Raw genomic sequence first — 26,423 nt, 5'->3', positions numbered from 1 at the left:
TTACAAAGATTTTCACACCAAAGCAGAGATAATGGGTCGGTACTTTATTTACATGCTGCAGAAACGTGAGATGTCGTCTCCGCCGGACGCAGTTCAGTGTCGTGGCGAAGGTTGTTAAACAGAAGACAAGACACATGGCCTTCATTTGAATGCCTAAATCCCTACATGCTTTAATCACTGGACTACCAAGCATTAAGTGGAAAATTCATCATTCAACATCTACTGACCTAGCGCACAAATAATCAGAGAGAGAATGAACAGAATCATTAAATTATCAGAATATGATTAAGTCACTGAGCAAATAGAAAATGTATGATATAGTAAGAAAAAAGCTGTAAAATATTATAGTTTACAATAATTATTCACATTCAAAGGCTTTACATCTCAATACATACACAACATGGCCCCTGAACATGACTTCAATCCAAATATGATTCATATATTAGAATTTAAATAACACAGAATGAACTATAGGCTAAAACAATAGCCATCAATAACCTTATACAAGAATAAAAATACAAAAACTGTATCCTAATATCATTGCATTACTCGCTTCAGATTTAATAATACATCATCTGTACATCACAGTTCTCATCAGTTACAAGCCAGGTAGAGCATTTCATACACGATGTAACCGACCGCCATCGACTTGATTCAGAATAGATTCGGGGTTTTTTTAGATCAAGAAAAAAAAACAAACACTCTTCTGGCGTTCCCTCGATTTTACAGACAGATACAGCAATTTTATTGGTTTATTTGGATCAGATGGATTTCCTTAAACTGACATTAACCACTCACTGCACACACTCAGCTGAAGGAAGAGCGGCCTCCGCAAACGACCTCAAGGTCAAAAATAAAAGCCTTATGATAACACTTACTGCTAAAAAATTAAAAACAAGCACAAATTAAATCATTCGCTTTAATTTCTATTGGGCCAAAAACAAGAGTCAAATAAAAAAACAAATCAAAGATAATAATAATAAAAAGAAGAAGGGCAGAAAGCCCGTTGAGGCAGCCATCTTGTCCGTTGACAACAGCTTTTTCTGATTGCTTGTGAGAGTGATAGTAGGTGAATGTGTCTCTGTTCAGCATGGGGAGGTCAGCACAAGATTTTGTTTCCAGTAAAGATGAGCCATTCTATTTCAACTAAAATTTAAATTAAAAATGGGAATTTATGCCACGAACACCAGTAAAATGTTACAAAAAGTTCAAGTTTCAAAACATCCAATTTTTTTAAGGGTTGCTAATGCTGTCAAAAATATGGTCAGCATATCAAATGTTATGTTCAGCAAAGATGAGCCGTTCTATTCCAACAAAAAATAAAATATAAGCAGAAATTTTCACCATGAAAACCAGTGAAATGGGACACAAATTAAAGGTTGCTAATGCAGTCAAAATAACCCCACTTGTTTTTTTTTAATTAAACTAAGTGTCTGTGGTCGGCACGAGAATTTATTTTCAGTAAAGATGAGTCATTCTATTTCATCAGAAAACCCCCCCGAGGAATTTAGAGGAACTAACTCAACAAAATCCAGCAAAATTCAAAACATCCAATTATTGTAACGGTTGCCAATGCTGTCAAATATATATATATATATATATAAATTTAATCTACATTTCTGGTGCCCAAACTGTAGGAAAAAGCTGCTTATGCACTGAATATGTATAAGGTCAGCACATAAGATTTTATTTCCAGTAAAGATGAAAAACTGTCATCGATTAAAAACAACAAAAAAATAAATTTAGGAGAATTCACACCTTGAATGCAAGTTAAATGGTACAAAAACTAATCTAAAACATCCCATTTTTGTGAGGCTTGCCAATACCGTTAATTTTTTTACTTGAGCTACATCTCCAGTGCGCAAACTGTGGGGAAAAACCTGTCCATGCATTGAATATCTATGTGTTCAGCAAACGAGATTTTATTTTCAGTATCACAAAACCAAGATGAGCCGTTCTATTCCATCAAAAAAACAAAAACAACACAGGAACTTAGGGGAACTAACAGAACGAAAGCAAGTAAAATGGTACAAAAACTAATTCAAAACATCCAATTTGTATGGGTTGCCAATGCTGTCAAAAATACCCTTAAAAAAAAGAAATGGGACTTTACTTGAATTCATGCTATGAAAACCACTAAAAATGGTAAAAAAAAACAAATTATAGGTTGCCAATGCTGTCAAAAATACCCATTTTCTTTTTGACTTAAATTACATCTCCAGTGCCCAAAAGAAAGAAGTCATAGGAACAAAACTGGCCATGCAGAAAAGAGAAGCAAGTGATGAAGAAGTAGAAGCTAGTGGCATGTTTACCCACCCCGATAGAAAAAAACCAAAAACAACTTTAGTAACAGCTATGAAGGCTCACTCAGACCCACGTCTCACTGCAGACCAGCACTCTCCGCTTTAATTGGACTGCAAGTACCAAGAGACCGAAAAACAACTCCAACACCAAGGGAATAAACAGAGGAAATAAAAAATAAAGAGGACCTGTGGAATTAAGTGAGACTGAATCAGTTTACAGTATCCGTCACAGCTAGAGAGGAAATGCACTAAAAGTCGGGCTTTTACGACAACTCGCACATATAACGTATGATTAGGATATGGTTTTAATTAAAGATATCTTGACAGGCTCTGGTTCATAAAAGCTAGATTCTGTGTTATCGTTGAAGCAGGAAACCAGTCCGTGCGTTCAGGATAGTCCTAGCAGTACCCAAACTTGCTCCATCCCCCCCAACCCCAAACTCACCCCCACCTGAAGCAGAATGTACAAAATGGTGGAAGTCTCATCATCCATACATGGAAAAAATGCAACAGAAGCCTCACAGAGAGCACAAAGAACAAGCAAAGCAACCCTGAATCCAAAGTTGTATTTTCCCCCCATGGATCTACTCAGGAAAACAAACGAGGTCTAGATGCCAGCGTCTCTAAGAGTTTGTTTACGTTGCGGTGATGAAGGGCACTAAAGAGGGCGTTATTCTGCTCAGTGATTGGCCTCAGATTGTGCTCCTATAGGCCTGGGTTTTGGTGCCTCTGGTAGATCTTTCTCCACACTTCCTGGATCTTCTTGCACCACCGGTCGGCGTTTCCGCTGGGGTCCATCAGGTAGTACGTCCGGTTCGGCTGCAGCGACAAGAAAAAAAAAACGGCAACGATTTTAAAGATTCGTTAGAGAGAAAAAAAAAAACAGAGCGTCTTCAGTCAGAAGCTTCTCCAAATTCGCTGGAATACAGACTGCTACAGGAGATTCTTTTTCTATCAACACCATTTACAATAACTCACTGAAAATTTTGAATTAATATAAGTTGCAATAACATTAAATCTGAAAGAGCAGTGGGCCAGGATCCCAGCAGGAACAGAAATAAATGGTGGTTACCGTGTGAACGAAGAAGGTTTTGAAGTTTTTGGCCTCGGGGCGCAGCTCGGAGGACCAGGGGATCTCCCCCTTCAGGACCCGGTTGACGGGATCCACGTAGTACAGGTGTGGCCCTTCAGTCAGCAGCAGCTGCCTCCGGCGGGCGAACAGGCCCTGCAGGGAGCCCAAACATTTCAGCAACAAAACTTCCTCACTGCCGCCAACCAGCAGCCACTTCCGTACCACCATGTCAACGTTTCACATCAGTCAAGATCGGTAATTATTGGTCAGTTTTTTGTTTACAAGCCTTAATTACAGCCAAACTGGAGGTGCAACATTTCCTGTTTGTCCAGCTTTCCCTCCATGTTTTTTATTTTGAAGCAGTTGAGAGCCAAAGTGGGGAAACTTTAAACTGCTGCCAGTTACCAGCAGGTTGTTGCTAGGCAACCAATGTTTGGGGAAACTTTAAACTGCTTCTTAAGGCAGGTCATTGCTAGGCAACCAGAAAGAGTGAGTTGATTCCACCAACCTGGAATATTCTATCACATGTGTTGCTATACATATTGATATTGATTACGTGTTTATTGCAATATACACAATTATTGATTTATTGTCCAGCTCTGGTTTTAACCAGAAGGTTTTGATGCTTTCAGCTTCCAATTGTCCATCTACAAAAACTCTGAACCTGAATTAATGAGATGTAACATTAAAATTTCCACTGGGATCAATAAAGTGTTTTGGAATTGAATTTGAATTGGAGGAAGAAATGAGCTCCAGTGGAAAATAAATCCAAATTTACAAAATTAGAGTTTTTTTTCTAGCAAGTTTTAGACTTTTTTCTAGAAAATGTATAAGACAGTATCAAAATTTTGGCAGTTTGAAAAGTGGCAAAATAAAAAAAATAAAATAAAATTTGAGATTAATCTCAGAAATTTTGTAGAAAAATAAATAAATAAATCTTTTGTCTAGAAATTTCAGAATTTTTACTAGCAAATGTTCTCCTTTTCAAAGTTTCAGGCATTACTATTTATTTTACAATATATGCAGAATTCCTGAATGAACTGAACCGTTGACAGAATATTTGCTGTAGTTTGTTATTACGTAGTCAACCTGTTGTTTCAGTTTAAACATTTTAAATTAGAGGTTTTACTGCTTATTGCGCTGACTGAACAGATTAAAGTTGTTTTTAGATGTTTGACTCAACATGTGGAGCTGTTGGTGTATTTCAGTGTGCTGTACTGATGCAGAGTTATTAAATAAATTTGTAATTCAGTTCATTTATGTCAGACATTTGCTGAATGTGCAGTGGGATTCACACACACCTTGCGTTTATCCACTGGTCCCATCTTCAGGATCAGATTATTCTCCACAAACTGATGCCTGCAGAATCCAAAAGAGACGGAAAATCTCTCAGCACACAGAGACGGTAACTAATCAACTGAACCGTTTCCTTTTCAAAATAAAAGCCTCTAACACAGTGAACTCACCAAGGGTTCCCATTGGTCTGCTTGTCCAGCAATAATTTCTTTTCTTCCTCAGTGAACAGAAGGTCCAGCTCAAACGAGTTGTTGTCCAGGTCATGGATGTACTGCTCGATGTTGCTGCTTGATCGCTGCGGCGGCGCCGAGTCGTGCGGCGACAGGGAATGCGACGAGCTCGACGGCGCCACCTGCATGTTGCTGAACTGGCTCAGGAGGTCATCGTACTGAAATTCACACAGTTAAAGAAAAAAAAAATCTAACTTCAGCAGCTGGTGAGTTATCCAAAGGTTTCAGTATGTTTTCTAACAGGGCTGCTAGAGCAGGGGTTCTCAAAGTGGGGGTCAGGACTCCAAAGGTTCCCGCGAGACACCAAATGGACGGTCGAAAGATGAGTTTCAGATTCATCATAATGTGACCTCAGAGGCATATGGAGGGCCAAAACAGGAAAAAAAATCAATAACTGTCGTAAAGAAAAACAACCAATCAGAGCCAGGAGGAGGGGCTTAGCGCTAACAATCAACCTAGCATGTTAAACTACTAAACATGCTAGGCGCAGAGAAACAACTTACCGTTATAGAAAAACTGTTCATCTGTCTTTATTGGTGGCTATGCTAACTAGCCTAGCACTCATGAAAGGCTTTGCTAACAGGAAGAAGCTGTAGTAGGCGCTAAGACCCGCCTCCTGGCTCTGATTGGTTGTTTCTAGTTAGCACTGGGAGGAGCTAGAGAAGCTACTTTTTTTTCACAGATTATCTCAAACTTTAACAACATTGTCACTGTTTGAACAAAAATGTAAACAAAACGCTTTTTGGGCAACTCACATTCCCGTAGCAGTCCTCATCGTCTTCAGACATCGCTGGCAGGTAAGGTGTGAGCTTTGGGGGCGTCTGCAGGTGTAAGTCACTCCAGGAAATGGTGTCGAAGAAGGGATGCTGCCTCAGCGGGTCGTACCCTCCCATCTCTTCACATCCGAGCCGCTTGGATGGGTCCAGTGACTGAAGGGAGGCCACAGAGAATACTAAATAAACCATCCTACAAACACGAATCCTGCAACCATGGATTTGAATTTCACTCAAAGATGCTGCTCGGATTGACGACTCACCAGAAGTTGCTCAACTAGATCCTTGGCTTTGGGGAAGAATTTTTCTGGGAACTCATACTCCAACTTTATTATTTTCTGGAATATTAGGTACTCGTTTCTGTGACAGAGAAGTAAAAACAAAAACAAAAAAAAGTTTCCTTAGCTCTTGTTTTACCACTACTACACTTGTATAATAAAAATACATAATCTTTCAAATCAGATAAATTTGTCTATTTTTTAAGTGCGACACATTCGTAGCAGAGGCCCTACACTGTAAAAACACAAAATCTCACCAAGTGTTTTTATTCCAGTTTCTAGTGCAAATATCTTTGTATGCATTAAATAAGACAAAACTAATTCAAAAGTAACTTTTCAGCAAGTTAGAGGAGCTAATTTTAAGTCAATAATTGCAAATATTAATAAAAAATTACAAGTTCCACCAGCAGATTATTTTACTTACACATTTTTCCCATATTATAAGTTAAATAATCTGCCAGTTGAACTAATAGTTTTTATTAATATTAAAGAATTATTGACTAAAAACAAGCTCCTACTTTTAAATTGGTTTCCTTATTTAAAGTGTACGAAGATATTTTGAACTAAAAACTAGACCAAAAGTGCTTGGTATAACTGTGTTTTTGCAGTGTAAATTCCCTGTAAGTCAGGGGTGTCAAACTCCAGTCCTGGGGGCCCGCTGCCCTGAAACTTTTAGATGAGCCTCTGCTGCAGCACCTGACTAGAATAATCAGGTCATTAAGGCTTTGGAGAACTGATCTACGCAGGAGGAGGTGATGAAGCCGTTTCATTCCAGTGTTTTGTACCAGAGCCTCATCTAAAACGCGCAGGACAGCGACTGGAGGCCTGGAGTTTGACACCTGTGCTCTAAGCCAACGGTTGTAGTCCAACTGGAAACCAATCTGGATCAACTGGTTTGTGTATCAAGAGTAACTGGTCATATCAATCCACTTTTCAGACAAAATAAAAAAATGTATTGGTATCAGCAAGCGATGCATCCTTTCCAACAGCAAGTTGCATTTTATAAAGTAACAAAATGAATATCTAAAATAAAAATTAAACATCCAAAGCGTTCTTACCCAGCTCTGAATGGTGGTAAACCAGCTACCAGCTGATAGATAATACACCCCAAAGCCCACAGATCAGAGCTGCACATAAAACAGAAAAACAACAAAAAAATATATTTAAGCAAGAAAGTCTTAAAATCTGAAAAGAATCAAATTATATTTTTGAAAAGCACCTCTTGCAGGCTGATTTTTCTGTTAGCAGCTCTGGAGACACGTACTGCGCTGTCCCAACAAAGGAGTTTGCTCTTGCTGCAAAAAAACAAATACATTTTTATGAACAACAGAGCGTGCATAGCCTGTCTCTAGACATCCTGAACCTTATTTTTTCCTTTTTAAATCAGTTTTAGTTTCCTGAAAGCTTTCTCCCCAGCAACAGTCCTAGCCAATGTGTGACTAAAGCGAGGTGAACTTCTCCAAAAACGCTTTGTAATCACATTTAGAGAAAGGTTGGAAGTGGCAGCATACGTTGTGTTTAGGTGTCTTATCTCATTTTTCCTCAGATGTAAAATTTCTGGTGTATTTCTTAATACATAGTTGGCACACAAACAGGATTCTCCTCACTAATAGACCCAAACTTTAAAATAACAGAGTTCCTCAGGGGTGTTGAACCTAGTGTCCAGATCAGTGATATTTCATATGTAAACCTAATGGAAAGGATCAAACTGGATTATTTTAATACGGTCTGTAACTTGCATGCAGGCTAAGGTGGGAAACTCACTGTTTCCAAACCTCCAGGCCAGACAGAAACTTAACCGGCTGCTCAGTAACTCCTGGCTGGCTCGCCACATTTAGAGGTAGCCAGGAGCTATCGAGTAGCCTTCACTCTTTTAGTATTATATTATTGATCTTTTGCAACTGCTGCAACATTCTTCAAGAAGCGGCTCACTCCGCCATGATGTCTCGTCAAAATATCCTATTTGTTTCTGTGAACCTTGTCAGAAAACATCTTGTTGCTTAACGTCGTTTTTATTTAGTAGATTTCAGAGTAAAACTGGTTGGAAGTTTCTCCACAAACAGGGAGTTTGTAATTTTATGGTAAACCTGATGAGGAGGGGAGACTTAGATGAATAGCATTATGGAGAAGGTACCCAGCTAATCATTAGAAACCATGGGGGAAAAAATATGCTCCATTATGTAGCCTAGCATGAACAAAACTCATTAGTTTTGTTACGTTGTGTAACAAATGCAAAATTTCTTTGATTTAAGCAAAGAAAAGCATTTAGCCGCTCAAACTCACATTGCCAGCTAAGCTAGGATGGTTTAATCAACTCACTCTGGTTGCCTGGCAACGACCTGCTGGGTAACTCAAACTGCAATTTAACGTTTTGAGACTTTAAACTGCAGTTTTACGGCTTTCTCAAAAAAACACAATGTGAAGAAAAAACTAAATAAAACAGGAAAAGTCACAATACCAGTTTGGCAGTTTTTCGGATATTTAAAACAAAAAAAAACAACAACCGTTAAAAAATGATTCTGAAGTCTTTACTATGACGCTAGCCAAGCCATCAGGTTGATAATCACACTCTGCTCCACCCAAAACAAGTCAACATCATTTTCATCTTTTGCTTTTTCTTTTTCTGAAAACCTGACTGTATTATCTTTCAAGGCAGCATGGTTATTATTACTGTCATTCTTCTTTTAAATGCACTAATGCAAGAAACTACTTCATGCAGATACAACATGTAGATGTTTGGTCATTGAATGGTAACATTTAATTTTTTACTGTCAAAAACAAGTCAAAACAAAGATAACATTGTTTTGATTATTGTTAAAAACAATAAAATGAATGTCCAGGACACAAAATCCAAAACCAGTCAGGAATCAGTTTATTGTGAGAATGGATTACTGGAGCCAAGTGGGAATATTTACTGTAACACAGATTATGACCATGAAACAGCAGAGATGGAGCTGAATTGATCTGTTTGGCTTCATGTTATAAAAACTAATTTTTCTTTTTCTTTGCCTGCTAACTCAAAGATTTTCACATGAAGAGAAGTTCTACATTTACTGGATGGTAAGCTGTCCCAGTAATTATTGCAATTTACTATTATATTGTTGTTTGAGACCATTTTCAAATAATATGACGATAGTAGCATAAAAATCTAGGCTTTCCGGGGCGTGCTGTGGTGGCGCAGGGGGTTAACACGCCCCACGTTTGGAGGTCTCAGTCCTCGACGCGGACGTCGCAGGTTCGTCTCCCCAGTCGACTCCCGGACCTTTACCGCATGTCTTCCCCCCTCTCCTCACCCTCCTTCCTGTCTGCCTACTGTGGAAAAAATACGAGCCACTAGCGCCGCAAAAACTCTTCGGAGAAAAAAATATAAAATTTAGGCTTTCCCTCTAAAAGTCCAATAAATGTAGAAGTGGAAGACTTTTCAAATATCCAAAATGAAACAACCACCAAAAGAAATGAACAGAAATAAATAAATAAACACAACCAAACCCAGAAATAAAATGGATTATGATGTTCCTGTAATCGCTCATTTGACAGGCATAACTGAGAAAAGTTTGGCTTTTATTTTGAAAGGTTTGTGTTTAGCATCTAGCTATGTTTTATTTCCATTTAGCTTGTCAGAGTTTGAACTGGGTCTTGTTGATTTTGAAAATATTTAAACACTCCTTTTGATGGATATGCATTATGAATATGTTGGTTAATGTATAAAATGTGTTTTGATTCATTTTGCAGGATGTGGGAGTTGAAACAAACTCAGCTGTTTGGTTTTACCTTGTTTACTGTCAGACGATAACTGTTTCGCTGTTCCAAAATCTGTTATCTGGATGTGCATCTCCTCATTCAAAAGAATATTTTCTGGTTTCAAATCTCTGAAATAAAAAAATATTAATTAAAAAAATTGTACAGACTCAAATACCAGCAGAGAGCACAGGAGCAGATCCTTACCTGTGAATTATCCCCTTTTTGTGTAAATATTCTAGAGCACAAACTATTTCGGCTGAGTAGAACCGTGTACAGGTCTCATCAAACGAACCAATTTTGCGAATGTATTTTAGCAGTTCCCCGTTCTTAGCATAGCTAAGACCAAAATCTATAAAAACGTCTGTTAAGGAAAACTTTAAAACAATGTCATCTGAGCAGGTGAAGCAAAACAGCTGAAAATCCAGAGAAATCTGATGCTAATGGAATAAAAAACAACTTTCTGATCAACAAAACTAAGAGCCACCATGTCGTACCAATAACAACTCTTTTCAGTACGGATGTATTTACTGAGAAAGATGACTTGTTTAAAATGTACTAACTTTAAGTTTGTAAATTTTCTCAAAGTTTAAATGGTGGCGCTCTTATTGGTATGCTACCAAGTCGTACCAATAACAACCATCTTCAGTACGGATGTTCTTACTGAAGAAAGACGACTTAAAGTTAGTACATTTTAAGAAATTGGTTCCGATTTCCAAATCTGCAGGTAATGATTATTTTAATATCAGATTATTATTAGTTGGATAAAAAAAGGGCACATTTTGCAGATTTATCATTTAAACCCTTAAGCTTAATTTGTACATCTGAAATGCATAAAAAATGCAAATAAATAATTGAACTTTTAAAAAAATAATAAAATAAACATTTTATTGCCTAAAATGCTGAAATGTTTAATCATTTGTAGCAAAGGATGCATCTGCAACTAAAAAAAACATCAAAATGTCAAAATCTCAGTCCTTTCTTCTCAACTCAACTGCAATACAGCTAATCTGGGGATTATTTTTTAGATTAAACTATGCTACTTTCTAGCCAGAGCATATTTACAAACTTTTTTAATTTTGAATGCAAAGTGTACATATTCTTTGTGCAGTTTTGGCTTACTTGAAATATTCTCCAGGAAATGATTAATCAATTACTAAATTCAGGGTCAGTGAGATGTTTAAGAAGGAAGTTGAATAAAGAACAAAGAGTGCTTTAAAAATGACTTCAGCAGATAACAGGAAGGCTGAATGTTGCTGTTTTATCCTTCTAGGAACCCCAGAGTTCGGTTACCAAGGGAGCAAATACACAATAACTAAAACTAACCACACTCACTGTTACTATAAGCTCCAGAACCAGTCATTTTATAATTATAAAAAGTCAGTTTTACAGTTACTCATTTCTCAGACAGTGTGACATCACCTCTGTTCCCAACATAAATAATTATTAACTGACCGTTGCAGAAAAACAAGAGAAAAATATCCAGAATGCTTTTAAAGCAGCATCAGAATGAGCGAGGTGCGTCTCTGAAAACGATCCGGCAGCCAATGAAAGGATACACAACTTCTCATCGTCTTGAAATGTGAAGTAGAGCTTTACAAAGAACGGGTGTTCAAGATTTGACATCAAATCTCGTTCTCTTTTCACGTACTGGACTTTGTTCTCCTTCATAATGTGGCGCTTCTCTAAAATCTTAACTGATGGAAAGACAAAAAGTAGTCATATTTAAGACATTATCCATTTTTATTAGAAGATTAACATTCAGTTAATGGTTGTGTTATTACTAACTTGCATATTCTTTCGCTGTGGCCAACTCTCTTGCAAGAACAACCTGAGGAACAAAGACAGGAAAAACATTAAAAAAACATAAAAGCTGCAGTTTGTAACTTTTATAAAATATATATGTATATTTTAAGTATTTGTTGAAAATGTCACAGTTTGGTACGAGATTCCTCTGCCTTCTCCCAAAGCTGACTGCAAACAACCAATCAGAGCCAGGAGGCGGGTCTTAGTGCTATCAATCAACCTCATGTACTCCTAAAAACAGTGAAACTGTTTATCCGCTGTCATGCTAACCAGCCTTGGCATTCATGACATTCTCTGCTATACTGTGCTGCGGCACAGCAGAAAATGCTAACATTTGGTTAATAATTGGCTATAGACGTTAGCATTCTAGCAACCAGTAGGCCTGTCACATTTTGCTGGACGATAAATTCTACCAGAAATTATTGCGATCAATTATAATATTGCTATGCTGTCGCTGAATCATAGCAAATTATTAACCGAAGGCTAGCATTCTATGCTAGCTGAGGAACAGCAGATAATTTTGTTAATGTTAAAGACAGCTAGCATGGCAGTTGACTGTGGATAAACGGTTTTCCGCCATTTCCATTAGCATATTTAGTACATGAGGTTGATTGATAACGCTAAGCCCCGCCTCCTGGCTCTGATTGGTTGTTTTTGATGCATTTGTTCAGACGGCAATAGTAGCTCAGACAGGAGGAGGAGATTGATCTTTTCACAGATTATTTGTTTCATAACAAACTGTAATATCATGACAGTTTTAACAAATATATAAAAACATATTTTCAACAAGTCACAGTCTGCAGCTTTAACAGCTGCACCAACCAAAGTAAAGAGTTAAAAAAAACTTTTTTGCATTCACCTTAGATGAACTGAGGATGACTCATTAATCAAAAGAATGCTAGCATGTAGCAACATCTACCCTAAAAACAGAAGCATGAATTCAGCCGCCGTACCGTTGAGAAGGAGCCCTCTCCCAGAATCTTGCCAAACTTGAAGTCCTCGGGCTTCTTCTTGCGTGGCTGCAGTGTCTGGGCGGCCGGCTGCGCGTGGCCGTCGGCGCTCTGGGAGCCGCTGGGCGCTCCTACGGCGCAGGGCTGCGGGGATGAGCCCTCCATGTTGGGGCAGTGACTGCTGCTTGTGCTCGGGATGGAGAGTGGCGAACAGGAGTCAGGGTGGTTTCTGGCCATTGATGGATGTGAGCAGGAACAGATGGCAACGTTGGGCTGAATGGGCACAACATCATACTGGAACAACAGAAAACATCCAATCAGCTGGACGTCTGCATCTTCTACTGTAAAACTTCTTGGGTTTCATCATTTATTCATTTCAAAACAAAAGCCTGTCACCATGACAATTTTCCTGAAAGAAACTGTCTCAGAGTTTATTGCGATAAGTGATGATATTGAGTTTTGAGACAATTTTCAAGTAATATAACAGTAATTAACAACGGCATAATAATGCAAGAACACATTCTCAGAGATCAATAAACTTTAAATGTTAATGAACATTTAACACTGGAAGACATTTCAATATCAAAAATAAAATAAAACAATTATGAAGTTTCTGTAAACAAAGTTGTCCTTAACAAAGAGGTTTAATTGAGACCAAAACACCAGACATTCAGTTTACGGTAGAAAAAGACAAATAATAAATCATGCAAATGTAAATTATTGAGCCAATTTTAATTTATTATGCAATTAATGTATTCTTTGCAACATAACTAGTAATCTGTTTTTTCAATGTAAAAAATGTATTTTAAAAACTTTCACAGTTCTGCATACATCTTATCAAAATGTGTACCAAGTTTGGTTAAAAAAAAAGTTTGGATGAAACATTTCTTAACGTGTCTCAAGAAATCAAACCTTACTTTGATTATTTAAAATGTCTTCCAGTTCTGCACAAAATCTGAGTCTACTGGAGGGTGAATTTATCAATAAATTACTTCAAAATGACAATATTTTCATTTATCCCAATAATTACTGGAACAATTTATTGTTCAGTAAAATTTGCCAGGTTTCCTCTCAATCTAAAGTTTTCCTGATTTCTTGCAGTCAAAGTAAATATAAAGTAAATAAAAATTGAATTTCAATAAAAGCTCTTGAAGATTGATTCATTTCAATAATCTGACTTCAGATTAATAAGTTAACAAACCAGATATCAGCTCTGACCAATGATTAACAACTAAGAAAGTATTTTTTTCTTCTTTACATAAACGCATCAAAATTAGGCACTCCAACATAAATGTTTGGATGGATAAATGCAGATATTTATGTAATGTTTTCATTTTCTATTGTACCCTAAACTACTCAATAGCTGAACCTACTGCTCATTTTTTATGTTTCAGACCTACAGTGTGATCCAGACTCAATCTGGTAACATTTTAGGAACTTGATGGTTTTTACATGCAACCAAAATACATCAAATTCAACACTGAAAGGCATTAAAGTTTTAAACTAAAACGTACAAACTGGAATACCTCAATTTATGAAGTTGGGCTTCAAATACAATATAGTTATTAATCAAACAGGAGTTTAAAATCAATGACATTCAGAAAACCATGAATAGGAGAACTGAGTCAGAACAGTATTTAAAAAAATATTGCATTTAAAAAAAAGAACTGTTCACATTCTGGGTATAATATTACAAACTTATACTAAGATGTCACCCTGGTATATTAGGGACAAAGTCTGGTGTTGATAAACAAATGACTACCAAGGAGCTGCTTCCTGGCTTGGTGGTCCCACCCGATGTCAAGGTCTCTCTTCATAGAACAGCAGCAGCTTACAACACACCAAGATTTTATATTTTAACTAAAACAATGAAACAAAAAGTGAAACCCACCAACTGACATGAACTCAACAGTCACCTATAGCGCTTTCTAACCTCTACATTTGCTGTTTATTTCAGCGGCAGTTATTCGGAACATGCGAACCAAATGCAACTATTAGTGTTTTTTTTAGCCTTTAGCTCGGTTAGCTTCTCTTCATTTAAAAGCAAGGTGTGGCCTTTAGCTGCCCATTCCGGACTTGACTCTATTATTGCCAACTGTCCGTGAAATAACCTACAGACTCTGTTACTGAGTCAGTCAACATAATAGCTGGCATACAGCCGTGAACCAACATTTTCCTAACCATGTGTACTTTGGTAACAACTAGCCTGTGCGAACTTTCCATGATAACCAAGCCCAGTTAGCAGGCTAGCATTAGCATTTGCTTATCTTATCAAATAAAGCCGATGTTCTTTGGAAAACAGCAGTAGTTCTATAGAAAAGCGCCCCTTACGTGTCATAAAAATGACTCTGCGTGCACGTGAAGCAGTAAATAATAGTAGAGGATAGTTTTCCTAATGTATACGAACATAAACAATTCAAACTGACATGTCCAACTTTATCCAACTTGTGATTCTAGCTGCATTTAAAGGCTATTCCCATCACGGTGTCGCTTTGAACGACTGGGGCGCTTTTTTCGGCAAAGCACCGGTCATCACTGACAGCAAGTTACAAACTTGATGCTAACAGTTAACTAGCTTAGCAACCAACTTGAAACCCATCTGCTGTGTTCAGATACTGATTCTCAACGCGCTTTATGTTACTTATGTAGCTTGTTCTGTTGAACCTTTAAAACTGTAAATCGAAAACCACGAAATTGACACAAAAATAGTCCCTTTTAGAGAAAGGTTGAACGTACTTAAGCTAACTTTAGCTTGCTAGCAAGTGGAGTATCGGTCGAAAGCGCGAACCAACGCTAACACTAGCCGTCCGTTCCCGAACAGGGGGGAATAGTCCCATACAGTTTCAAAACACACTATTATACACTGTTGAGTTATTATCTGCTTCAGAGGTAGTTAAAAAGCAGGTCGTCGTGGACTAATCCAAAAGCCGGAAAGCCTATGATAGCTTAAACCCTGCGATGCTAACGATGCTAGTGAGTCACAGCAATGTTTTATAGGCGAAGGCCGCAGATAACTACTTCTTCTGATCCAGCTTCTACACGCCACAATCCGCGCACCGGCTTCGAAGACCCACTCTCGGGAAGTTTCAACACTTACCATCTGACTTGTAGCTCTTGCCATGTGAGTTTTCCGTGAGTATTTATTTGGAATAAAATAATTAGAGAAGCTCCAGTAATGGCTGCCTCCGTGCCTTCATTTTCGAGGTGTGACGTCGTTCCACAACAATGTTACCGCAGGACAGCAGAGGAGAGTCCTGCCGTGTCAGTGTCCGCCCCCACCGCCACGAACAACCCGCTGAACTTTACAGCGCAAGGCTCGATCATATTCACACACAACATGTGGCCTGCAAACTGCTTGGACCACACACTGGACCTGGGTTTTATTTATTCTATCAGTGTGCAACAACCTAGTCAAGATTTGAAGACTTTAAGTGATGTAGTTCCTGAGTTGGACCAGTTCTAGTGTGATCCAAACACATATTAAGAATGCAATTTATTTAAAATTCACAAATCAAATAATTGTTTTTTAATATTTTACTATTAAAATATTAGAAAATTCAAGCCAAGTTTTTAAAGAGTGTAAGTGTTGTGGACCAGTTCTAGATGCATAAAAAGCTTTAAAAAAGTATGATGTACTATACTTTATTAAACCTTTACAAATCAAATAAAGGCTAAACAAACCAAAAGGCTATTAGTGTACAACAATCTAGTTCAGATTTGAAGAGTCTAAATAATGTAGTTCCTAAGTTGGATCACTCCTAGTGTGATCCAGATGCATAAAAACTTTAAAATTGCCCTTTATTTAACTCTTACAAATCAAATAAAACTTAAATCAAAAAATTGGTTTTAAATATTCTATTATGCAGATGACATTCAGCTTTTTTACCCCAAAGAATCTGGAATAGTTAGCTTCATACACACATAAGAAAGTTGATTTTAGTTGATACAACTTGCTATAAATTGTTTGTGTCTTTAATAAGTCAAGGTTGGTGAATTTATGTATTCACTGCTGCTATTAACAGAACTGTGTGGATTGATTAACATGGTGGATTTGATGGGTTTTTTCGTAATAATTCACTTTTACAGTCTCATGTAGTTTACGTCTACGTGGTTTCTACATGCTACAAAAAAAAACACATTTTCCATTTTTAACACAATAGCTTCATGGTTTGAAAATCATTGTATCTTTAATTTATTTAATTTATTTACAGTATTTCATCTTTTAATTGTGCTGTTACTGAAATGTACTATACAAATCAAAATTAGGGGATTTTCTAGTCTTCTCTGGAAAACGTTATTGGTCTTCATCTTCATCTTGATGCTGTGAAAGTGTCGACTCGTTGATTTCTGTGTTTTCAGGCTCTTCGTTATCTTCTGATGCGTCGCTGTCTTCACTGGAATCATCATCTTCAGCGACACTAAACAGAAATCACAATTTAATGTCAGGACTAAGACTGGATTTTTAATCTAACTAAAAATACAGTTATTTTCAACTTAAATTGACTTACACTTAAATTTCATAACAAAAACAGAAAAGAACAGTTATATTACACAAGAAAATGAAATGACCCAGCATTGTTTATATCTACATAAAATATCAGATCACTAATCACCAAAAACACATTTACGGGAGAACTTTCTAAAGTTTTCAGTTTATGCATCTCAATTTTCAGTTACCGCAAAATGTTATAGATCAAAACAAGGAGGCAGGTCTTTATCCCCCTGTACATCATCACTATCAGGTTTTATTGCATTGTTTTAGTGTGGAGTGCTTCAGGTAGCAGCTTAATCAAACGTTATTCTGCTGTGGCACCAAATAAAAACCAATAATCGTAGCAGGTCAGGATATCAAGCTCCAGTAGAATCACACAACTTTCTCCACTGCTTAACACATTTTATCTGAACCTTAACATGTTTGTGGCTAAATCTGAATTTATTTAACGCTATGAAGCGTTTACCTCAGAGGTCTGTTGAGATTTCTACACTCCACTCCAGAGTTAACATCAAATGGGTCTGTAACAAAAACAAAACAATTAAACAACTTTCTACTAAAAATTATAAACCTCTCTCTAGTAACTCACATTTCCCAGGCACACAGCGCCATTTTATAGCACAACCAAATGATATATATATCAAATATGATTTTAAAAAATTTACTTTGTAATTCAACGCCTTGAAATTGAGCCAAGAAGCTTTCTGACAAATAAGGCCAAGAAAACTTTCTGAAGCTCCGCCTCCAGGAAGTCATGGCAACATGGCTCCTCTATTAACCCTCTAATGTTTGCACCAGCGTTGCTCTGAGCAGCAGCTCCTATAATGAGCTCAGCAGTTCCACAAGCTGTTTGCTAATTGCTGCTGGCTAGTCTGAAGGAGCTGAAAGGGGGAGGAGCTGCGCCTCAAAGGCGGGGCTAGGTCCATCCAGGCGTTTTAACAGTTAAATGGTTGCCATGAAGATTAAAGGATTTCCGAACCATCCATGAAAGAATCAAAGCAATGCTCCAGGTTTGTTTTTGATGAAGGAAAAACACTGAAACATTATGGGAAGATAAAAAGCAGATTTGCCCCTTTAATACTTTTACTCAATGAATAAAGTGAAATCTTAAAATCTTATTTTAAACAGAAAACAACAATATTACTTTAGTTCTTCAGAAAACTCAGACCTTTCAAGAAATAGGAAATATTTAAAGTCATAGAAACAGCAATAAGGCTGAGATAAATAATTTCCTGTTTTACCGAAATCATCTTCTTCCGGTTTGGACGTGAGAAACTCCTTCTCCACAGACAGCAGCTCTTCCTCAGAGCGACACGCAGCGTAGCGGTCAAGAAGAACTCTGTTGAGTTCAAGAAACACCGTCCCCCACTTGAATTTCTTCAGCAGGAGAACCGCCAGTTCCTCAAACCCTGCAGCAAACCACAAACACCTGCAGCGTAATGATGGAGAGCTAAAACCTTTCCAGTGTTGCAACACAGTCACTTCTCTGTTGATCAAAGCTGCAGCTAATGATCAGTCTATTGATTATTCTATTGATTAATCGGCTAAAAAATGGGCACATTCTGCGGATTTCTAATTTAACTTACTAGGTACATTAAAAGATGCAAACAAACAATTGAATTATTTTTTTAAATAAGAGAAAAAACATTTTATTTGCAGCATTCCTTTGGTGAAGCTAAAACTGCCACTTGGCTAAAACAGATTTAGATAAAGGTGTTTTTATCATAAGCGCAAAATGTATTTAGATTTTTTATACAGTTTTGCCTTATTTTGTGGAATATGTTGTTTTTGAGTCTGTATACTCCAGTGATGATTAATTGATGAGTAGATTAGTTGAGAATTATTTCAATAATCAATTAATTCTGATTAATCCGATTAATTGTGACTGATCATGATTAATCATGTTAGTTGCAGCCCTATTAGGTGACGATTATTTCAATAATCTGATTAATCACAACTGATCTGATTAATCTGATTAATTGTTTCAGCCCTCCTGTCGGTCACTGCAGTCTAAACTCTTACCGACGATGGCGAATGTGGCGGCGAACGCCTCGACACAGGACAGTTTGCAGGGCTTGCCGTAGTTGACCGGGTTTGCGGCGACGAGGTACGGCAGCAGCCTGGGGTGGCTGCCCACCATCTTACTGAACGGCGTCTCGTCCAGTTTGGCCCATGAACAGTCGATCACAGCCAGGCCATGCTGAGCCACAATCTCTCTGTAATAGAATAGAATATACTTTATTGATCCCCAAGGGAAAATTCCTTATTTGTTGAACGCTACTCCATCTTAGGTAATGAATACAAAGTTTGTAAAATATATATATATACCTAAGAGTGTTAATTTCAAAATGACTAAATATAAACAAATAAATAAATAACAAGTGCAGAAAAAATGTAATCAATTAGCACAGACTTGGGCATTATAAAGCTGATGGCAACAGGCAGAAATGACTTTCTGTGGCAAAAGGAGTCTCTGGCTGAAGGCGCTCCGGTATCCGGCCAGCGGAGCGGATGAGACTCGTCGTCCTACATCTTGGACAGGATTCTTCTTTCTGACACCGTCAGAGTCCAGCTCCACTCCAACAAAGTTACTGGCCTTCCGGATCAGTTTGTTCATATATTTGTATTTATTAATCAATTTGATATTTGTACTAATCAGTACTAATATCAGAGAGATGAACGTTATTAGAGACAGATCATCAACGGAGATTGAGGAAGTAGGGCTGGACATGGCTGAAAATCTTATAAGGATTTCATATCAGTTGATATTAATAATTATTGATTAGTTTTTAAATATCTGAATACATACTCTACGTCGTTCTTACCTTTTAGCAGTTATGAAGCACAGTGTCAAAACCTTAAACTAAATTTTATTTGAATTATGTATTAATATTGATCATGTGTCTATCACGGTATAGATCATTATTGATTTGCATACCTGTCTGCTGGCGTCACATACTTGGTTCCCATGGGACTCAGGATGAGTCCGCTGAACCTCTGGTTGAGGCGCAGGTTGCGTACGAAGCCTTTCCGTACCAGCTTTCTGCCGGTGCAACGTTTGGGATCGCAGTGACCCAACTCCCACATGGCGAGGGGACATGGCAGCTTCACCTGCGGAGTGTCCGCTCCCTCCTCTGGGTGGAGGCTGGCTGGAAGGACGGAACAAAACCAAGAGAGTCCGCAGGGAACGCTTCACTTCACCAGAAATAACATCTAGATTACAGTATGACTGGGAAATGTAATTCATATTCTAAATGTTGTAATCTAAAAAACAATGAATAGTCATAAAATTTACAGATCTTGTTAAAGTATCTTGTTAAACTGTTTGCCGTTAAAAGCACAAATTTAATTTGTTTTAATGATATTTTTGACAAACCTACTTCAATTAACATATATTTGTCAAGTGGAAGGAAAACAACACATAATTATAATTTTTTTTTTTTCAAACTAAACCTCCAACATTGCAAACTTTTACCAAGTATTTTTGGTCTTTTTAGTGCAAATATTTTAGCACACTTGGAATAAGACAAAACTAAATTACAAGTAACTTTTAAGCAAGATATAGGAGCTTGCTAATACTTCCTTAATATTTATAAATAAGTATTAGCTTCAATAGGTGATTATTTCGCTTATAATGAGAACTTTTTCACCAGTACTGTTTATTTATTTCATTTATTTTACAGTTTAAAATAAACATGTCACATGTATCAAGAAATTAACTTATAATAAGCTCTTTTACTAGATACAAATTGCAACAATCTGGTGAGTTTTCAAAAAAAAAGAAATAATCTGAAGAAAACATGATTATGATACGAGTACGTAGACGTGAAAGGCATTTTTTGTTACCTTCCAAAGCAGAGTGCATTTCTTCAGTAAACGTCTCCAATGATTTGCCCTTCATTTTATGCCGTTTATCTTTGCCCTTGTTGTCTGGTCGCACAAACTTGCCTTGTTTCTTTCGCCCCATGTTGCAGCCTGGGATCTATTTTCAGACGCTGTCCGCTAAAATATCAACACTAAGCAGCTTCTTGGCGAGCCGCGGACTCTACGTTTCCTTTCCTGAAAAGGTTTTCAGTTCCATCTGCTCATAAAACTCCCAGAAATTAAAACATCTCCTCTCAATTTTAAGTTTTTAATCCTCCTTTTCACTTTACATGGTGGAAAACACGCCACACTGTAGCCTGGGAGCACTGCGCATGCGCTCAGGGTTTTTTTTTTTTTGTCACGTGACCGACCACTTGACACAACAGACGAAGAAACCGGAAATGTAGCGATTATTCATCCAAAAATCCATCATGTGGAGTTTAAATAGCACAATATATGTTTTATTGAGGACATGGCTTGTTTGTGTTTCGCTTTTCTGTAAGTTTTCCATTCTTAATTTTTAGTAAACAAATAACTGGACTTTTATTTGATAATCGATTTGGGTTTTTTCCCATTTAGTCAGCCTCGGACTGGCTGGGAAAATGAAGATTGTGGAGGAGCCAAACACGTTCGGGTTGGTGAATTAATGTCTGATATGTCTCAGGTTTTCTGCTGCTGATTTGTCTTCACTGGTTCTCTGTGTTTTCAGGCTGAACAACCCGTTCATGGCGCAGGGAAATAGGCTGCAGCCCAAAGTCTCTCCAGCGCCTGTGTCTGGTAAAGTGAAATGATCTCATTTAAAGCCTGAGACATTCTGAAGGTCTTAAAGCCTGGTCACTTTGGAAACAGCTGCCATAAACTCAAAGTCAAATTTTATGTTTAACCTCTAAAAATTCACCATAAAATAATGAAATTTAATTCTGGAAAACCTTCGGCTCCCTGGACTTCCCCAATGGCGGTTACCTCGTCCTTTCTGGTGTTCCTCAGGGATGTGTGCTGAGTCCCCTGCTATAAATCCTGTTCATAAACTGAAATGGGATATTTACTTCCAGTAACCATGTACCATTGCTTATTGATTTGAAATCTGAAATGTATCTGTGTCTCATCAGTAACTGTTGTAATATCCTCTTAAAGGCCCGGCGCATCTACATCATCTTGCAGGAAAGTGCTTCAGTCTCATAGAATCGATGTGAGTGAAACACCCTGACCTGAAGAAGCAGCATGCATGTGTTTGATCCATTCACATCTGATTGCATGTAGAACCAACAACACACCTGTAACCGGTTCTTCTGCAGGTATAAATACGAGTTCTGTCCCTTCCACAACGTGACTCAGCACGAGCAGTCATTCAGGTGGAACGCCTACAGCGGCATATTGGGGTAAGACGACACCAGAACAAATGCTTTCATTAGAGGTTTTAATTTGTGAATTATTATTTTTAAGTGTTTCTGTGGGTCTTTGTTTTCTGGTAGGATCTGGCAGGAATGGGAAATGACCAACAATACTTTTACAGGCATGTGGATGAGAGACGGCGACACATGTGGAACCAGAAACAGAGAAACAAAGGTGCTTAAAATACAGTTATTCTTCTGCTTCAACCAAAGAATAACCAGTTTCCTCCTCTGACCAACCAGGTGACTCGTCAGTACTAACCCTGGTTCCTTAAAGCTACCGTGTGTAACTTTTACAAAAAAAGTTTGATAAAACTGTCACCATGTTGTGACAGTGTAATATGAGACAGATAATCTGTGAAAAGATTGATCTCCTCACTGAGCTACTATTGCCGTGTGAAGAAATGCACTAAAAACAACCACTCAGAGCCAGGAGGAGGGTCTTAACGCTGTTAATCATCCTCATAAATCTGCTGCTAAGTGCTAATGGTGAAGAATCATCTTACAGTTACAGGAAAATCATTTATCCTCTATCCCAGGTGGCTATTCTAACTAGCCTTGGTGTTTGTTGCAGAATAAGCAAAGAGCAAACTGGAGAGGGCGAGCATGAGAGTGATTGACAGCAATAAGACCCTCCTCCTGGCTCTGATTGATTGTTTCTGGTTTAGTGGTGTATTTGAATTAAATTTAATTGAATATTTTATTAATCCCAGAGGTAAATTCACAATTAGTACTCTTAGTCTACTTTTACAAACTCTCATTTAAAAGAGAATATATTTCGGTTCTAATGAGGCATAAATGTCTAACGTGTTTTCCTAACGTGTTTTTTTTTTTTTAATCGCTAGAAATGATAAAACATTTATTGTTGACATGTTGGTATGGAGTCCCAAATGAACACTTGCTCGGGGCCCCAAAAAGGCTTGGGCCGGCCCTGGGGAAGTGGCATAGCTGGATTTTAGGTAAAGGAATGAACCCTTGATTAAAGATGGGGTCATGTTTGTTTAGGTGGTTCTAGTTTGCAGCAACAGCAGCAAACTGGTCCAGGTGTCGGAGCCCAGCACCTGCGTTTACTCGCTGACCTTTGAGACGCCGCTCGTCTGCCATCCACACTCACTGCTGGGTACGTCTGGGGAAATTTGCCTTCCATACTGCTGTGCACGTCAGCGCTCATGGCAACTGTGTTTGGTTTGCAGTGTACCCCACCCTGAATGAGAAGCTGCAGAAGGAATGGGACGAGGTGGAGCAGGCTCGCTACGACGGCCTCATTACTGAGCAGGTAGGAAGCAGCAGATTAAAAACATAACATTTCTGACCCGCCTGAACATTAAAACTCCAGATTAAACCCACCAGACTGAGTGCTGCTCATGTCTCTGTTTGTCGCAGGGCTACAACAACCTTCTGAAAGACGTTTTTGAGGATGCTGGACTCCTGAAGAGCAACAAAGTGATGGAGACTGTTGCAGAGGCTGAAACACGTTCAGAAAAACACAACTCCTTACAGAAATGCGAAGAAGTATGCTGATTAGGAATGCAAACATTTTACGATTAATCGTTTATTAGGTTAAAATTGTCTTCAATCAAGGTTATTATAGTTAACTAAAACAAACAAGCTAACAAAAACTGAAATTGAGAACATTTTTGTCAACTGAAATAATAAAAAATGGTAATCATTTTTAATTATTTCAGTACAGTAGCTGGAACTGTACTGTGCGTTTATAAATCTAACTAAAGCATACTAAAAATAGATTAATAAACACTGTTTTTGTGTTTATTAATTGATTTATTAGCTTGTCAAACTGATTCCTCCAACAGAAAACCACTTTACATCAGCTACAGGCAAATTACAGCACTGCGTAGTGGCAGTGCTACTTTCATCTGCAAAATGTCGACAGCAAAAGTAGTTTGTTGTTCAACAATAATTGGATAAATCTTTTTAAATTTATATCTTCTTATTACCCAACCTTAGTATATATAATCACAATACAATAATTATAGAAATTAACCAAAGTACTGCTACAATATTTAAAAAAAAAACTGGCAAACCCACTCTTAAACTAATTAAAACTAACTTAGACGAGCGAAAAGTAACAACGAAATAAAATTAACTATAATGAAAAATCCAGGACTATTATAACGCTGGTTCCAATCGATTAACTAATCACATCCACTTAATACAAGGGTCTCAAACTCCAGTCCTTGAGGGCCGCAGTCCTGCAACTTTTAGATGAGCCTCTGCTGCAAGACCTGAACAGAATAATTAGGTCATTAAGGCTCTGGAGAACTGATCTACACAAGGAGGAGGTAATTAAGCCATTTTATTCCAGTGTTTGTACCTGTGGTACATCTAAAAACTGTAGGACAGCGACTGGAGGACTGGAGTTTGACGCCCCTGGTTTAATGGTTTTTATTGTTGTAGTTTCGTCGCCTTCCAGCAGAGGGCGCGTCTGGTCTAGCAGACCCAGTTGGTACAAGATGGCGGAGGCCACAGAGAAGCGGTCCGTACAGGGTCGGGTGTAGGATTCAAAATGCACAGAAAACAGAATATGGTTCTGTTTTAAAATATAAACACCCGACAAGCTCCTTTAAGGTGTTAACTTAAATTACTTAATGGCGCTCATTCAGCCGAGGTGCTGCATGACGGAGCAGCGTTAGCATTTTATGAAACATTTAGCTCTATATGCTACGGAAAGATTACAAGATAAAACTTAAAATGGCGGCATATCAGTTAAGTTTGTCGAACAATAAGATCAGTTAACTTTAGATTAGTTAATCGCATTGCTAATACTGGTCATCTAAATATATGGGTGATATTTATTTGTATACATTTTTGTTTGACAGGATTATCAAAAGCAGAATGAAGAGATAGCGAGGCTGCGGGCTCTCCTCACCCTGAATAATATTCCCTTTGAGTCACAGCAAAGTACGTTGGCTCAACAACTCCAGTCTGTTTACAATGTCTTAATTTCCTCGGTTTTACTGACGCATGTTTTCTGTGTGGTAGATGAGGAGAAAGGTGCAGCGACAGCGCTGGCTACAGATCAACACCTGAGAGGAGACACGGGCCTTTTTCACCAGCTGTGAATCTCCAATACAAACAGGATGTTCAGGGTTTTTCTGTTTGTTTTTAAGATTTTCAGTCTCTGAGGTCCACAGGAAAACAGTTCCTCATGTTTGGATGTTTTATATGTAGTTTGGACTTTAACCTGTGTATTTATGTTATGTGCAACGTAGTTGGAATTAAAAAAAGACACAAAAAAAATGCAATATGTCCTTTTTTTAATTACAAGAATAAAGTCATAATATTATGATACAAATTGAGCAACAAAGTCGTAATACAACAAAACCTAACTGATAAAGTTATACTGTATGACTTTATTTTGGTATTATTACAAGTTTATTTGCTTAGTACGACTTTATTCCAGTAATTACTTTTTTCTGGTACTACACCTTTAATCTTGTAAAAACTGTAAAACTTTATTCTGATATTATTGCAATTTTATGCTTGCTGAGACTTTATTGCATTTTTTATGACTATTCTGATTTTCCTAACTTTAGTTGCTCATTGTGACTATTTTTACAACTCAACTTTTCTTGTGTTATTCTAACTTTATTCTTGTATTTTTATGACTTAAGTTGTTCCTTATTATGACTTTTCTCGTGTTATTCCAACTTTGTTCTTGTATTGTAATACAATTATTTAGGTAATGATTGTATTAAAGGGATACATTCCCTTTAACACGTAGCTTAATCTGCCTCCCGCACTTGAACTATCTGAAAGCACAAATCCACATTTTTCGCCTCTCTTCGGTTTCAGCACACATGATCTTTAAATCCTTAACTTGGCCTTTGACTCTTGGTCATGATGCAGGCTTGATGCAGAAGTTGAATTCAGTAGGAGCTCCATATTGTTTGCAGCCGTCAACCCCTCTGTACACGTTTGAAACATTTAGATTAGCGAATTCTTTTTAGCTCCCGATAACCTGTTTATTTGGTGGATATGTAAAGACCAGACCGTTGGAGGGTGAAGAACATCTTCTTCCAAGACGTCTTCAAGTATCCCTTCTATGTAGAAAATTCCCTTGATCTGAGGAGATTTCCCATTCGAGGTCAGCTCCCGAATGAACACTGTCCACGTCGTCTTCCTCATGGCATCCTCGCTGTTGAGATCATTGCATTTGCAAAGAAGCGCCACTGTATATGGAAGAACTCGTACTTGTCGGGTTCTTTTGGA

The 26,423-nt window shown here is 37.8% G+C and overlaps 3 protein-coding genes across 3 annotated transcripts; 1 reads left to right on the top strand and 2 right to left on the bottom strand.

Annotated features, from left to right (window-relative positions):
* Window positions 1-29: 29 nt before the first annotated feature.
* pdpk1b (3-phosphoinositide dependent protein kinase 1b) lies at window positions 30-15,685 on the bottom strand. The gene is made up of 14 exons (XM_028037907.1): window positions 15,544-15,685; window positions 12,450-12,740; window positions 11,479-11,521; window positions 11,250-11,387; window positions 9,898-10,042; window positions 9,724-9,821; window positions 7,172-7,247; window positions 7,011-7,079; window positions 5,938-6,034; window positions 5,657-5,830; window positions 4,842-5,059; window positions 4,677-4,734; window positions 3,376-3,528; window positions 30-3,122 (listed from the first exon to the last, which is right to left on the bottom strand). Exons 1-14 carry the CDS (start codon window positions 15,565-15,567, stop codon window positions 3,009-3,011), a joined length of 1,698 nt encoding a protein of 565 aa, XP_027893708.1. The 5' UTR covers window positions 15,568-15,685; the 3' UTR covers window positions 30-3,008.
* A 922-nt stretch (window positions 15,686-16,607) lies between these two features.
* Window positions 16,608-20,941, bottom strand: tsr3 (TSR3 ribosome maturation factor). Its single transcript, XM_028040539.1, has 6 exons — window positions 20,785-20,941; window positions 19,877-20,087; window positions 18,961-19,154; window positions 18,180-18,347; window positions 17,405-17,459; window positions 16,608-16,864 (listed from the first exon to the last, which is right to left on the bottom strand). Exons 1-6 carry the CDS (start codon window positions 20,903-20,905, stop codon window positions 16,741-16,743), a joined length of 873 nt encoding a protein of 290 aa, XP_027896340.1. The 5' UTR covers window positions 20,906-20,941; the 3' UTR covers window positions 16,608-16,740.
* A 216-nt stretch (window positions 20,942-21,157) lies between these two features.
* On the top strand, window positions 21,158-25,444 carry gnptg (N-acetylglucosamine-1-phosphate transferase subunit gamma). The gene is made up of 11 exons (XM_028040524.1): window positions 21,158-21,300; window positions 21,382-21,436; window positions 21,512-21,579; window positions 21,937-21,991; window positions 22,098-22,181; window positions 22,275-22,368; window positions 23,199-23,313; window positions 23,387-23,469; window positions 23,577-23,705; window positions 25,031-25,112; window positions 25,194-25,444. The coding sequence occupies exons 1-11, from the start codon at window positions 21,234-21,236 to the stop codon at window positions 25,271-25,273; spliced, it is 912 nt and encodes a 303-aa protein (XP_027896325.1). The 5' UTR covers window positions 21,158-21,233; the 3' UTR covers window positions 25,274-25,444.
* Window positions 25,445-26,423: the final 979 nt, after the last annotated feature.

The sequence above is a fragment of the Xiphophorus couchianus genome, chromosome 2, assembly GCF_001444195.1.
Source record: "Xiphophorus couchianus chromosome 2, X_couchianus-1.0, whole genome shotgun sequence".
Classification (NCBI taxonomy): Eukaryota; Metazoa; Chordata; class Actinopteri; order Cyprinodontiformes; family Poeciliidae; genus Xiphophorus; species Xiphophorus couchianus.
Note: the sequence above shows the minus strand (reverse complement) of the source record. Positions and strands in the feature narration are given on the sequence as shown.

Bases quoted from the DNA above. Each gene is read 5' to 3' on its own strand.
- pdpk1b (XM_028037907.1), bottom strand. From the start codon at position 15,567: ATGGCAAGAGCTACAAGTCAGATG. The intron at 11,522-12,449 runs GTACGGCGGCTG...TTTGTTCCTCAG, and splicing joins GAGAGGGCTCCTTCTCAACG to GTTGTTCTTGCAAGAGAGTT. The intron at 9,822-9,897 runs GTAAGGATCTGC...TTTTTATTTCAG, and splicing joins AAAAAGGGGATAATTCACAG to AGATTTGAAACCAGAAAATA.
- tsr3 (XM_028040539.1), bottom strand. From the start codon at position 20,905: ATGGGGCGAAAGAAACAAGGCAAGTTTGTGCGACCAGACAACAAGGGC. The intron at 20,088-20,784 runs GTAACAAAAAAT...CCGTCCTTCCAG, and splicing joins AATGCACTCTGCTTTGGAAG to CCAGCCTCCACCCAGAGGAG. The intron at 16,865-17,404 runs GTAAACGCTTCA...ATTTCTGTTTAG, and splicing joins AATCTCAACAGACCTCTGAG to TGTCGCTGAAGATGATGATT.
- gnptg (XM_028040524.1), top strand. From the start codon at position 21,234: ATGTGGAGTTTAAATAGCACAATATATGTTTTATTGAGGACATGGCTT. The intron at 21,301-21,381 runs GTAAGTTTTCCA...TTTCCCATTTAG, and splicing joins TGTTTGTGTTTCGCTTTTCT to TCAGCCTCGGACTGGCTGGG. The intron at 21,580-21,936 runs GTAAAGTGAAAT...ATCCTCTTAAAG, and splicing joins CTCTCCAGCGCCTGTGTCTG to GCCCGGCGCATCTACATCAT.